Source organism: Arachis duranensis, chromosome 6 (assembly GCF_000817695.3).
Source record: "Arachis duranensis cultivar V14167 chromosome 6, aradu.V14167.gnm2.J7QH, whole genome shotgun sequence".
In the NCBI taxonomy this organism is placed as follows: Eukaryota; Viridiplantae; Streptophyta; class Magnoliopsida; order Fabales; family Fabaceae; genus Arachis; species Arachis duranensis.
The window spans coordinates 9,139,855-9,154,600 of record NC_029777.3 but is presented as its reverse complement, the minus strand read 5'-3'; the positions used below and the strand labels follow the sequence as shown (position 1 = coordinate 9,154,600).

Genomic DNA, 14,746 nt, shown 5'->3' with positions numbered 1-14,746 from the left:
TGTATTTGTGTTTTCCTCTTTCAAAATTTTATCTGCATAAGCTAACCGCGTCTTATTTAACACAGTAATGATTGTGGGATATGGGTGGCAACTATAACATCTCGATTTTTTTTAAAAATTAAGTAATTAGTTATTTATAAGTTATCATATTATATTGAGATTTTCGTTTTTAAGAAATCTATTTTTTTTTAACAAAGATAATTAAATAAAAAATTATGATTATTGAAGTTTAATTTAAATATAACTTATTTTATTAGTTTGAACTATTTATTAAAAACTATTTTAATAGGCAAAAATTAAATTAATCTTTAATAGTTATTATTATTATTATTATTATTATTATTATTATTATTATTATTATTATTATTATTATTATTATTATTATTATTATTATTATTATTATTATTATTATTAGTTACTTCTTTCTTTTGGCCGAAGCCATTAAGAAAAAGAAAAGAAGAATAAAGTAAAGCCAAATGTGGCTCATTTACAAGTATATATATATAACTAATGTCATTAAGGGACTAAGAAAGAAAAGAACGTGGCTTGCATGCTATTATACTTATATATACTCATGACACCTAATAATACCTTCACACTACAAACTATCATTCATTAGCATCATTTTCTTTTATCACTTTTATTCATTATAGCCGAACTCTTTAGAAAGAAAAAGAGAAATAAAGGGTCGTGGCTTATATGTATACATATATCTATGCAACCATGACACATGTTACATTCATTTAATAACCAATGACACCTAATAAACCTTACTACCATAAATCCTTTTTAATCACCCTCATCACTAATCATACTTTCTTTTCCTTCATGCATCACCGAACCAACTTTGAAAGAAAAAGAGAGAGTAAGCCGTGAGTGAGAGGAATCAGAAATCATGGAACCTTACCTCTTTTGAGTTCGATTTCTTGTGATCCGTAACCCCAATAAAAAATCTATCCGGTAAAAGTGTTCGTATCTTCTTTTTCTACGTGTTGGCGTTATCTTTGTCCGGTGAAAATCGACGGTGACGTAACTTCCCTACCCCTTGAGCTTGGCCAACTGGAGTTCTAGGAGGTACGGAGGATTCCGGACGTTTTTCCCATCAGCAGCACGGTCAGAAAGTTTCTCTAGAATTTCGAGTATTTCGATTAGGCACGAAGGTAGGGTTTCGGTAAATTTTCATCGGTTAAATTGATATTTGATAAGTGAATTGATGTCGTGATTACTTGTCGGTTGAATTTATATTGATATTTGTGATAAGTTTGAGGTTTGGAGGGTTTAAGTGCAGCCAGAAACTGAGTTATTCTGATGATTGTGATTTCTGGATTACGGTAGGATAATTTGAAAATGTTAAAAGTTGCCGGTTTGATTTATTGAAAATGATTTGAAAAGAGTGTGGAAAATGGTTTGGATGGAACCCGAGAAGGGTGGCAGAGTCCGGATTTTAGGGGAGGTGCCGCCGAAATTTTGCTATAAATCTTAAGAATTGATTTGAAATTTATTTAGAAGAAAAAGATTGGATTTTTGATTTATTTTTAAAAAGTACTATGTTTAAGTTTGATTTGAAAATAAAAAGGGGGATTAGTTTTGGTTTTAAAAGAAAGAGAGAAGACAAACCGGCACGTGTGATTATGAAATAATTAAAAGGTCACAAGAGGGTGACGGAGAGTAAATAGTTATAGTGTCGTTGTGAAAAAATTAAGCCGTGGGCTTGATGTGTGAGTAATTGTACGAAAATTCCGTGTATATGGAATGGCTTCCAGGAGAAAGTGGCACATGCTTCAGCTGGAGAATCAGCGTCTGCAAGTACTTGCAGAGGTCATGTTCGGCATACTTCAGCTTGAGAATCAGCGCTTGCAAGAAGTAGAAACTTGCAGAGGTTATGCCGCTGGAATACCTTATCTAACTTGCGAGTCGGATTGCGTCGGGCGCGGGTCGAAACCGACAAATGAGCTCATTACCTGCGATAGGACCAGACATGCATCATCCTTGTTGTGCATTTGCATTTTATTTGATATGGTGAAATTATCTGTGATTGCCTTCCTGTGTTTATGCATTCCTCACTATTACTCTGAATTGTGGTAATTAGATGCTTCTCTGTAATTCTTGTATAGTTCATTGTGAATTACTTGAATTGTGGTAACCCTGACTAAACTAACTACCCTCGACCCTACTAAGAACCCCCCAATTCTTACCCCTTTTCTTCCCCCCCTTCAGATGGAGACCAGAGTTATATTTTACGAGATGGACCCTCCCTATATATACGAGGATATTGTACAGCATAGGTTTTATGTAGTAGCTGCAGAGATTAGGACTCGTATGTACATTCTGCGTGATCATCCTTTCCATCACCCGATTGACACTCCACAGTTTAACCCCGACATGCCCTATGAGTTCCCACTGCAGTGGCTCCACCCGAATGCTCCATTTCACCCGTTTCATGATGGGCCGGTGCCTCACCAGCATCCCGATCCGCCTGCGGATCAGGCGGACCCTGAGCCTGAGCCCATGGAGGAGCATTTTCCAGAGCATGTACCGGAGGAGGACATCCCAGTGGAGCATATCTCAGTATCTTCATCCGAGCCATCTTCTGAGGAGCCGCTTACCGCCTCTATTAGTGGACCAGCGAGTGCTGGTCAGACCAGTAGCACGAGTGCCAGCGCCCCTCCTGAGATTATAGAGATTTCCGATGACAAGGACGAGGACCCTGAGGAGTGTTCTAATGTGGTTGTGATCTCCTCTGACGATGATACCTGAGGCCTGGGAGCTGCGGTTGTGCCTTTTGATAGTTTTTTTGTATTAGCCTAACTTTTGTGTTAATCTCTCACTTTTGGTTAGACTCACTGAGAGAGTAGGGTGTACATAGTTGACTAGGCTAGTTCGGACGCCAGCTTAGGGGTTTTCTGTATGAACCAGGGCTCGGAGTGTTGATTTATACATAGTAATATTTCTAAAGGGTGGTATGCTAACTTATGATATATATATATATATACACACACGACAGTACCTGTATGTTTAATTAGTTGTCCTTGCAAGTTTTCTTATAAAAGTTTATCCAAAACTCGATAGTACGCTAACCCGATTACAGGCTTAATAATACATAGTAAAGGTTTCATGTGAACAAGTTGGTGACACTTGATTTCTGGTATGATCATGACTTACTGGGAATTGGGTCGTTACAATTTGGTATCAGAGCAGTTCGTTCCTATTAAAGCCTGGGAATATGGACTGAACCATGCTTCGTTGCATTCTCTGAGTTGTGTCTCATGCATATAGGATATCGTTGTGATATGAATTGCATGACTGTCGCTGTGTTTCTATTTTAGAGACTATTCACACGTTTCCTGAAATGTTAAGACTGGTCATCTTAATATTGCACGTTGGGTGTGAACAGGATCTTGATGGCTGCACGGGGACGAGGACGTGGTAGGCGTGGTGTGAATCCTGTAGAGGAACCGACGAGGGGTGTGGATGCTTTTATAGCTGCGATGAACACCATGGCTGAGGCTGTTCGTGAAACGGCAACTGCTACTACGCGAGCAGTTGACCGTTTAGGGGAGAGGAACGGAGATCGTAACAGAGGACGCAATGGTGAGCGTGGTGGAGATGGTAATGATAATGAAGGTGCCGGAAACCACGATAACCCTATGACACTGGCAACCTTTCTGAAGGTAAATTCGCCCAAGTTTAAGGGGACGCTTGTTGCAACTGAAGCTGACAATTGGTTCCGTGGTATCGAGAAGTCATTGCGAGCGCAACATGTACCAGAAAGACAGTACGTGGAATTTGCAACCTATATGCTGGAGGGAGAAGCTGAACACTGGTGGCATGGAGTGCAACACTTGTTAAGGTAGATGGTGGAAGAGATTGACTGGGATACTTTTAAGGAGGAATTTTACAAAAAGTACTTCCCTAGAACTGTTCGTGATGCTAAAGAAATGGAACTGATGCAGTTGCGCAGGGGAATATGTCAGTAGCAGAATATACTCAGAAATTTGAGGATTTATGCCGATTCTCTAAGATCTGTCAGGGAAACCCAGATGATTTTGAAGAATGGAAGTGTTTAAAGTATGAAGGAGGACTTCGCGACGAGCTGATGCATTCATTAGTCCCGCTGGAGATACGGAATTTCGCAGAGCTTGTCAATAAGAGTCAGCTGATGGAAGATTGTGAACATAAGATGGTAGCGTCAAGGATGGGACATCCAAGCTTACCACCAAGAAACTTTAATAATTTTCATAGGCATGCAGTACAGCGGAAAGTTGATTTTAAGGTACCAGGAGTACCTATGCGAGGGAACCAACAAGTTAGAAACTTCCCTACGCGCTCTACAACTGGGAATGGAAATAAGCCAAGACAGGATACCGGTAAGCAACCTCAGCAGCAGAGTCAGGAGGGCCCAACGTGTAGGCAATGTGGAAAGAATCACCCTGGTAGGCCTTGTTATCTTGGACTGAGAGTCTGCTACAACTGTGGTGAACCGGGGCATATAGCAAGCAATTGTCCAGAAAAGTTGGTACAAGGAATAGCTAAATCGCAATAGCCAGGGAGGGTATTTACAGTGACTGCTGAAGATGCTCGTACTCAGACTCCCTGACCCAAGGTCAGTATTGTGTTAAGACTCGCTCATTAACTGCACTTTATGTTTCTGGTGCGTCACATTCTTGTATTTCTTTAACTGCTATACGTAAGTTGAGACGAGATGGGGACACACAACATACCTGAGGACTAGAAAATAAGATAAGAACCGTTTACTCACACCTACTTACAGGTAAAGGAAATGTTGAGAGCAAAATTTCCTTTTAGGATGAAAATTTTCGTTTATAGCAATTTTCGAGGACGAAAATTTTTGTAAGGTGGGTAGGATATAACATCTTGAATTTTTTTTTAAAATTAAGTAATTAGTTATTTATAAGTTATCATATTATTTTGAGATTTTGTTTTTAAGAAATCTATTTTTTTAACAAAGATAATTAAATAAAAAATTATGATTATTGAAGTTTAATTTAAATATAACTTATAAAGCCAAATGTGGCTCATTTACAAGTATATATATATAACTAATGTCATTAAGGGACTAAGAAAGAAAAGAACGTGGCTTGCATGCTATTATACTTATATATACTCATGACACCTAATAATACCTTCACACTACAAACTATCATTCATTAGCATCATTTTCTTTTATCACTTTTATTCATTATAGCCGAACTCTTTAGAAAGAAAAAGAGAAATAAAGGGTCGTGGCTTATATGTATACATATATCTATGCAACCATGACACATGTTACATTCATTTAATAACCAATGACACCTAATAAACCTTATTAACACAAATCCTTTTTAATCACCCTCATCACTAATCATACTTTCTTTTCCTTCATGCATCACCGAACCAACTTTGAAAGAAAAAGAGAGAGTAAGCCGTGAGCGAGAGGAATCAGAAACCATGGAACCTTACCTCTTTTGAGTTTGATTTCTTGTGCCGTAACTCCAATAAAAAATCTAATCCAGTAAAAGTGTTCATATCTTCCTCCTATACGTGTTGGCGTTACCTTTGTCCGAAATCGACGGTGACGTAGCTCCCCTACCCCTTGAGCTTGGCCAACTGGAGTTCTAGGAGGTACGGAGGATTCCGGACGTTTTTCCCATCAGCAGCACGGTCAGAAAGTTTCTCTAGAGTTTCGAGTATTTCGACTACGCACGAAGGTAGGTTTTGGTAAATTTTCATCGGTTAAATTGATATTTGATAAGTGAATTGATGTCGTGATTACTTGTCGGTTGAATTTATATTGATATTTGTGATAAGTTTGAGGTTTGGAGGGTTTAAGTGCAGCCAGGAACTGAGTTATTCTGATGATTGTGATTTCTGGATTACGGTAGGATAATTTGAAAATGTTAAAAGTTGCCGGTTTGATTTATTGAAAATGATTTAAAAAGAGTGTGGAAAATGGCTTGGATGGAACCCGAGAAGGGTGGCAGAGTCCGGATTTTAGGGGAGGTGCCGCCGAAATTTTGCTATAAATCTTAAGAATTGATTTGAAATTTATTTAGAAGAAAAAGATTGGATTTTTGATTTATTTTTAAAAAGTACTATGTTTAAGTTTGATTTGAAAATAAAAAGGGGGATTAGTTTTGGTTTTAAAAGAAAGAGAGAAGACAAACCGGCACGTGTGATTATGAAATAATTAAAAGGTCACAAGAGGGTGACGGAGAGTAAATAGTTATAGTGTCGTTGTGAAAAAGTTAAGTCGTGGGCTTGATGTGTGAGTAATTGTACGGAAATTCTGTGTATATGGAATGGCTTCCAGGAGAAAGTGGCACATGCTTCAGCTGGAGAATCAGCGTCTGCAAGTACTTGCAGAGGTCATGTTCGGCATACTTCAGCTGGAGAATCAGCGCCTGCAAGAAGTAGAAACTTGCAGAGGTTATGCCGCTGGAATGCCTTATCTGACTTGCGAGTCGGATTGTGTCGGGCGCGGGTCGAAACCGACAAATGAGCTCATTACCTGCGATAGGACCAGACATGCATCATCCTTGTTGTGCATTTGCATTTTATTTGATATGGTGAAATTATCTGTGATTGCCTTCCTGTGTTTATGCATTCCTCACTGTTACTCTAAATTGTGCTAAATTAGATGCTTCTCTGTAATTCTTGTATAGTTCATTGTGAATTACTTGAATTGTGGTAACCCTGACTAAACTAACTACCCTCGACCCTACTAAGAACCCCCCAGTTCTTACCCCTTTTCTTCCTCCCCTTCAGATGGAGACCAGAGTTATATTTTATGAGATGGACCCTCCCTATATATACGAGGATATTGTACAACATAGGTTTTATGTAGTAGCTGCGGAGATTAGGACTCGTATGTACATTCTGCGTGATCATCCTTTCCATCACCCGATTGACACTCCACAGTTTAACCCCGACATGCCCTATGAGTTTCCACTGCAGTGGCTCCACCCGGATGCTCCATTTCACCCGTTTCATGATGGGCCGGTGCCTCACCAGCATCCCGATCCGCCTGCGAATCAGGCGAACCCTGAGCCTGAGCCCATGGAGGAGCATTTTCCAGAGCATGTACCGGAGGAGGACATCCCAGTGGAGCAGATCTCAGTATCTTCATCCGAGCCATCTTCTGAGGAGCCGCTTACCGCCTCTATTAGTGGACCGGCGAGTGCTGGTCAGACCAGTAGCACGAGTGCCAGCGCCCCTCCTGAGATTATAGAGATTTCCGATGACAAGGACGAGGACCCTGAGGAGTGTTCTGATGTGGTTGTGATCTCCTCTGACGATGATACCTGAGGCCTGGGAGCTGCGATTGTGCCTTTTGATAGTCTAATGTGGTTGTGATCTCCTCTGACGATGATACCTGAGGCCTGGGAGCTGCGGTTGTGCCTTTTGATAGTTTTTTTTGTGTTAGCCTAGCCTTTGTGTTAATCTCTCACTTTTGGTCAGACTCACTGAGAGAGTAGGGTGTACATAGTGGACTAGGCTAGTTCGGGTGCCAGTTTAGGGGTTTTCTATATGGACCAGGGTCCAGAGTGTTGGGTTGTACATAGTAGTATTTCTGAAGGGTTGTATGCTAACTCAGGATATATATATATATATACATGTACGACAGTACCTATATGCTTATGCTTGTGTATGTTTAATTAGTTGTCCTTGCAAGTTTTCTTATAAAAGTTTATCCAAAACTCGATAGTATGCTAACCCGATTACAGGCTTAATAATACATAGTAAATGTTTCATGTGAACAAGTTGGTGACACTTGATTTCTGGTATGATCATGACTTACTGGGAATTGGGTCGTTACAATAACTCCGTCAGTCACTTAGGTCCTTTACTCCGTTAACTCTAACAGAGGACAAAAATAGTCCCTGACAACTCTAACAGGAGACAAAATGGTCCCTGATCTCCTCTGCTCGGAAACGACACTGTTCTCTCCTAATTTTTATCATATCTCGCATAACACTAACAATCTAACACTGTAACTTCGAATTACACAATGCACACTCTATAAATTTAATGTTCACAAGAAAAAAATCCTCAACTTGTTCTCAACCAATTCATACTGAGGAAACTAATGTCTATGTCTCTCAACTAGCTGTCGTCTTTGATGGATCCCATGAATCTAGACAGCAAATCTGATTTGTTAAGACCCGTCGTCGTTATTGCCATCTTCCTCCTCCTCTGCCCTATCATCTCCATGACCACATTGTCTACCACTCCGATCGCTTCCTTTAGCTTCTTCTCCGAACAATGTTCAGTAGTCACTTCAGTTTCCATATGAGCGACAACAGTGACATTGCTCGTTGTACTGATAGCTTGGATGCGAGGTCGAAGTTGTCTGCCAACTTGGACTCCGGAAAAGAAGGAATGAAGCACTCAGTGTCTATTTCAAATGAGAATTTGCATATGATGTCGAAGGAGAATCTTCTCATGATGTCCTAATATCCAACAATCTATATTGCTTATCGGAGAGTGGAGAAAGGCGTGCCCTTGGAGTAGTTGTGGAACTTGATCTTGAGGATGTCGTGGACGTTGTCGGGGTTGGAGGTGATGTTATTGAAGACGTGGAAGTGCATACTTTTGGTGGATGAAGTGCAGAGAAGGTGGATGTACCAGTTACAAAGATTTAGAAAATGTGTGGTCCATGACATGTTGAGGTAGGTGCGACACATGTGACAATTACACCATGGATTAATCTTGGAGTTAAAGAGAAGGAAGAAAAAGATGAAAAAGAAGACTGTGAAGATGAAGAAGGAGAGTATGAATGTTAAGGTTATGCAAGATATGATAAAAATTGAGGAAGAACAATGTCGTTTTCGAATAAAGGGATCAGGAATCATTTTGTCCCTTGTTAGAGTTGTAAGGAATTATTTTGTCCCATGTTAGAGTTTTCAAGGACCATTTTGTCTTCCGTTAGAGTTGACGAAGCCAAGGACCTAAGTGACTGACAGAATTAATTGTTAGGGACCAATCTAGTAATTAATTTTAGTTGGAGACTAAAATGTCTGGTCTAAAATTCTTTGAGGACCAAAATGAGTATATACTCTTTATTTTTTAACTGATCTTTGTCAAATTAATTAATTTGTTCATCGTGATTGATTTTTATAAAACTAAAATTATTAATTAATTATTAATTTTTAAACTATAACTATTTTTCGAATAAAAATAATTTATAAATTATGTTTAAAATTTTATGAGATTATTAATTTTTAAATTTTAAATTTAAATATAAAAACTTACACATAATAGATGAATAAAGCAAAACATAGAAAATTTAATACTAATTTTTATGAAAATTTAAATTTATTTGTTTTAATATTTTTATTTAAATTGTTATTTCAACTTTATTTTTGTTATAAATATTTTTATAATATTAAACTTTTTTTGTGTGCTTGACTAATTTTAATTTGTTAAAAAAAAATATTTTTCGTGATTAAGTATATGGTTTGGTACAATTTTATTAGTGATTAATTTTTAAGTTGTAATTAATTTTTTTGAAATTATAATTTTAAGTCCTATGTATTTAATTGCTATTGAAAATATATATTTAACATTAAACATTGTGTTTGATATAAAAAATAATGGAATGTACACTTTTTTAAAACTATGCATAAGAGTTAAATGCTTTTTAATATTCTGCGAATAAAAATAGAATTGTTTTCGTCTTATAATTTGTTAAAGTGAAATCATTTAACAGTAATATTTATTTACAGCTTTTTCGAAATATGTTCTTTTTATGTGAGTTTTTACTCATTGTGTTTTATATATTAAATTAAATTTTTTAAAAAAATTTGTACAAAATTTTATGTATGACACAAAAATATTCTTCCATTTTAAAAATAGAAATATCATTCAATTTAAAATAGGTGTGTATATTTTTTTTTTAATTCTTGTGTCTAGTTCTATGTGTGTGTTAATCTAATAGATTTTTTTTTGCTTTATTTATTTAGTTTTACAAGAACTGAAGAACCGAAGGAGTAATATAGGCAGGATTTTAAATGAAGTTGTATTTTTTAAAATTTATAAAAGCAAAACTATTAAACAATTAAAGAAATTAGATACAGTAACATATTTAACAGAAAAAAAGGCATTAGATCGTTAATTCCTAATTATTGACTCTCCGAATATTATTCTTTTTACTTATCAATAACAATGATTGAATATATATTTTTAAATTAAATTTTGTCTATATTTTTTTTAAGAATATTGTTTGTGTTATTTTGGCTATCATAAGTTATATCATGGAAATTCCAAACCATAGTTATCATAATTAAATGGATAATTAATTTATTGATATGACTGGATTATCGGGTCATTGGTTTAACTAGTGGATCACTAATTCGCTCGGTTGACTCATTTATAATTAGATAAAAATGTAAAATTTATTATCTATTATATCTATCTAATTTTGCAACCAAAATGTGCCACATGTCACTTTCTTATTGCAATTGAAATCAATTTTTTCTTCCAAAATTAAAGAGTTCTATCCTCTTTCCTACTAATTTTACAACCAAAATATGTTACATGTCACTCTCTCATTACAATTAAAATCAATTTTTTTCTCTAAAATTAAAGAGTTCTTCCTTCATCCCTGTTAATTTTATAACCAAAATGTACCATATGTTATTTCCTCATTGCAATTGAAATCAAATCTTTCCCTCTTAAATTAAAGAGTCCCACCCCTCCTCCCTCTCCTTTTATCTATCCCTCTCATTTCTTCAACCACTTTATCTCTTTTATATATCATTCTCAATAATTAATTATAAATTTGACAATCAAAATGTGTAACATGAGATTCTTTAATTATATTAAAATTAAAATTGAAATATTAAAATTGAAACTAAAATATAGCTATATTATATTATATTATATTATCTAATTTAATAACAAAATGTGTCACATGATACTCTTATTAAATTTGAGAAAAAATATTTTTCTCTAAAATTAATAAACTCCCTTCCTAAATTCTCTTATCTACCACTCTCCATTTTTTCTATGTCTCTCTATCCTTCTCACTCTATATATAATTCTGATATATTTATATATTATTATCTAATTTAATAACCAAATGTGTCAAATGACATTCTCTTATTCAAATTGATAAAAAATATTTTCTTTCAAAATTAATAAACTTCCTTCTTAAATTCTCTCATCTATCTCTCTCCCATTTTCTATTTCTCTCTACTCTTTCTACTCTATATATAATTTATAATTTATATTTTATATTAGTAATTTGACAAATCAAAATGTGTCATCAGATATTTTTTTATTATAATTAAAATGAAATTTTTTCTATTAAAATTAACAAACTCCCTCTCTCAATCTTCATCTTTATCTTTCTCTCTCTTTTCTCTCATTTTCTATTTTTTCTATCATTTTATTTTACAAAAAATAAAATTAACAGAATAATATAATTCAAATAAAAAATTATTATTATTATTAGGACAATTTACTTAAATAAATTAGTTAGAGGTAGATTTTACTCAAATATAACTTTTGAAATGGCGAGAAGCAAATGCAATTTTTCATATCTCTATAGAAATCGCTACTGGCAGCTGCGGTTTATGTGGGTTAAGATTTTACACAAAAATTATTATAGGCAGCAGAGGTTTCTGTTGAGTGTGACATGTGCATAAACCGCTACAGGCAGTAGCGGTTTATGTGTTTGGGGGTGTGTGTGTAAACTGCTAGAGGCTATAGCGATTTATGTTGAATGTGCTTATAAAACCGTGGAAGACAGTTGCGGATTTCTCATTTGGTGTGGATTTTGAGTTTGGATAGAGAGAGAAATTTCTAGAGAGAGGGAGGAGCAATTTGAAAGCCGAATGCAAATTGCCCGATAGGCATGGGAAGGTCGCCAATCATTATCAGGTGCCTCTAGTGTAGCTTTGGTGCCATTATGCCTGTCAGATATCACCAGAATATCCAGTTGTGGAGTCATATGTCTTCTCAGGTTGGATAAAAAGTATGCCCAAGACTACATTTTCTCCTTCCACAAGTGCAAACTCAACGGGCAAGATGTTCGAGTTTTCGTCTTGAGCAATAGCCAACAATAAAGTCCCTCCATACTTGCCATAAAGTGCGTACCATCGATGTTGACTAGAGGCTTACAGTGTCGGAAAGCCTCAAATATGGAAGAAATGTCCAGAAAAAACGATGAAAGTATATTTTTGATTCATCAACTTGATCACCCACTCTAACTGGAGAGGTCTTAACAGAGCAATCGTACCCTCCATGGTGGATGCCACCCCAAGGATCCAATAGGATAGCTCACCATAAGACTCCTCCCAATCGCCATAAATCTGTGATACTGCCTTCTACTTCGCCATCCATACCTTCCTATAGCTATGCCTGAAACCATAGGTTGCCTCTGTTGTTTCCTTCAACACTTTAATTGTAACTGAGGCATCAACTCTAACCAACGGAAAGATCCTCACACATATGACATGATAATCAAGCTATTTGTGGTTGCTCGATATCGATGTGGCCAAATACGTGTGTGGTCCGTTGTACCTCCTAACTTTTCAAGTGCTCTTTCTTTGTCGGATCGTGATACGAATCATCTACATGCACCATTTTCCAAACTCTTTGCATATTTCGTGGTATTTGAGATGTTCTGACTCCATCAGGCTGTACGCAACTCCACGCCAGATGTTGTAATCTTTTACACTCAGCACAACTTCCTCCTTATTCTGGAAAGATTGACCAATCTGAAATTCCGTCAAAGCAGTCGCATCATGCAGACCTTGCCTCGTGAAGGTTGCCTCTACGTTCCGCTGTTGGCCGACAGCTTCCAAGTTCAAGGTTGACAAGTGTGGAAGATATTGTTCTGTGCCGGAACCCGAAGCTCCGTGGGGTGTATGTGAATTGCTCGGAATATCATCATCACTGTCCCCACCAATATCAACTGGCTCATCGTCCGAATCATCATCCCGCATCGCATTCTCAACTCGATTCGGTCCGGCCTCAACTTCAAAATCAGGAACACCATGAGGCATACCATCAGTACCAGCCCCAACACGTGGAGGATCAGGGATCGGACCTGAAGGTGCTACCACAGTCATCGATGTCAAGGCACCACCCATCCTCGTCGACTGAGGATTCGGCGCCGATGACCCGGAGCTTTCGACACCATCTTCCAACTTCGCAAGTAGCTCGGGTATTCTAACATCCGGAAAAATCCACTGACAGTGAAACAAGACCTGCATGTCTTCATCGGACCCTATCACAAAGGTCTCATACTTCACATTGGCAATGGAAATTTTGTAGAACAATTTTTTTACCCACTTTGTCCTACATACACCGAGCTTCTGTAATATGTTGTGTTTTATCTCTGCCAACGTGCTCGACGACCGGATAAAAATACTAAGTAATTCCCTATCCATAAATTTTACACCGTGCCTTTTGCTTTTTTGAATTTTTCCATAGCAATGCATTAGAGCCACAAAGCTCTCCTCACCATCCATTTGTGAGAAATCACACTCCTCTTCTACCTCAATGCCTTTGAGGGTATATATAGCCAACTATTGCGCGTACACACTCAACATAAACTGCTACTGCCTCTAGTGGTTTACGCACACAACCCCAAACACATAAACGGCTACTGCCTATAGCGATTTATGCACATGCACACTTAACAGAAACCGCTGCTGCCTATAGCAGTTTTTGTGTAAAACCCTAACCCACGTATACTGCGACTGCTAGTAGTGGTAAACCGCTACTACCAATAGCGATTTCTACAGAGATATCAAAAATTGCATTTGTGTCTCGCCAAATCAAAAGTTGTATTTGGATAAAATTCTTCTTCCAATAATTTATTTCAGTAAATTGCCCTTATTATTATATTCATATTTATTTTTTTAGTTTTTTTATTTAGATTTAAACTTTTACTATTTATCTTTCTAATATATATTTTTTTCTTCTTTCAAATATTTATTAAATATAATTTGGAGAGAATACTAATGTTATGATTAAAAGTTAAAATCAAGATTCTGTTGTTTAAAAAAATTAATTTTGAGTTAATTTTATAACTATCAATAATTTTTTTCATGCTAATATCTAATTATATTTTTATATACATAGAGAAAAAAATATTATTTTTAAATAGCAAGCATAAAAATTAATTATTTCTATTTGTGCAACAGACTTAACACCTAATAAAAAATATACAAGTTAAATCGTTTTAAATTTTAAATAACGAATATTAAAATTAATTATTAGTAATAAATCAAACTCTTTCACATGAAAACAATAACTAAAATCTTATTATTTGATTTTTTTTCTATGGAGACCCTGGTCTTCTTAGTCAACGGGGACTTTTGTGCCTATGATCTTTTTGGTAAAAGTAGTTTGATTTTATAAATCTTTTGTGTTATAATTTATAATGTCGGGACAAAATCGACATAGTTGTAAAAGATTTATATTCCTGTAATGTAATTACGGGTAAAAATATTAGTTATAAAAATAAATTAAAATCAAAAGTTAAAACTTAAAATGCATGTCTTCACAAATATATTAATAATGCTACGTCAGTAAAAATAATTATTTTATATATTAATTACATGAATGGTTATTAAAAAAAGGATATAATAAAATAATTGTGAAAAATATTTTACAATATTAATGTATCAAAATTAAATTATAAAAGTAAATAAGTACGATATTATTATTGAAGAGTAAAAATAATGTTTTACATTATCTGAATTTAATTGTTATATACTATTATGAGTGCTCC

At 35.8% G+C, this 14,746-nt stretch overlaps 2 protein-coding genes across 2 annotated transcripts; one reads left to right on the top strand and one right to left on the bottom strand.

The window, feature by feature from the left end:
* Positions 1–1,977: 1,977 nt before the first annotated feature.
* LOC127748424 (uncharacterized) lies at positions 1,978–7,305 on the top strand. The gene is made up of 2 exons (XM_052262933.1): positions 1,978–2,285; positions 6,834–7,305. Exons 1-2 carry the CDS (start codon positions 2,218–2,220, stop codon positions 7,303–7,305), a joined length of 540 nt encoding a protein of 179 aa, XP_052118893.1. The 5' UTR covers positions 1,978–2,217.
* Positions 7,306–12,575: 5,270 nt separating this feature from the next.
* Positions 12,576–13,478, bottom strand: LOC107492424 (uncharacterized). Its single transcript, XM_016113445.1, has one exon. It carries the CDS (start codon positions 13,476–13,478, stop codon positions 12,576–12,578), a length of 903 nt encoding a protein of 300 aa, XP_015968931.1.
* Positions 13,479–14,746: the final 1,268 nt, after the last annotated feature.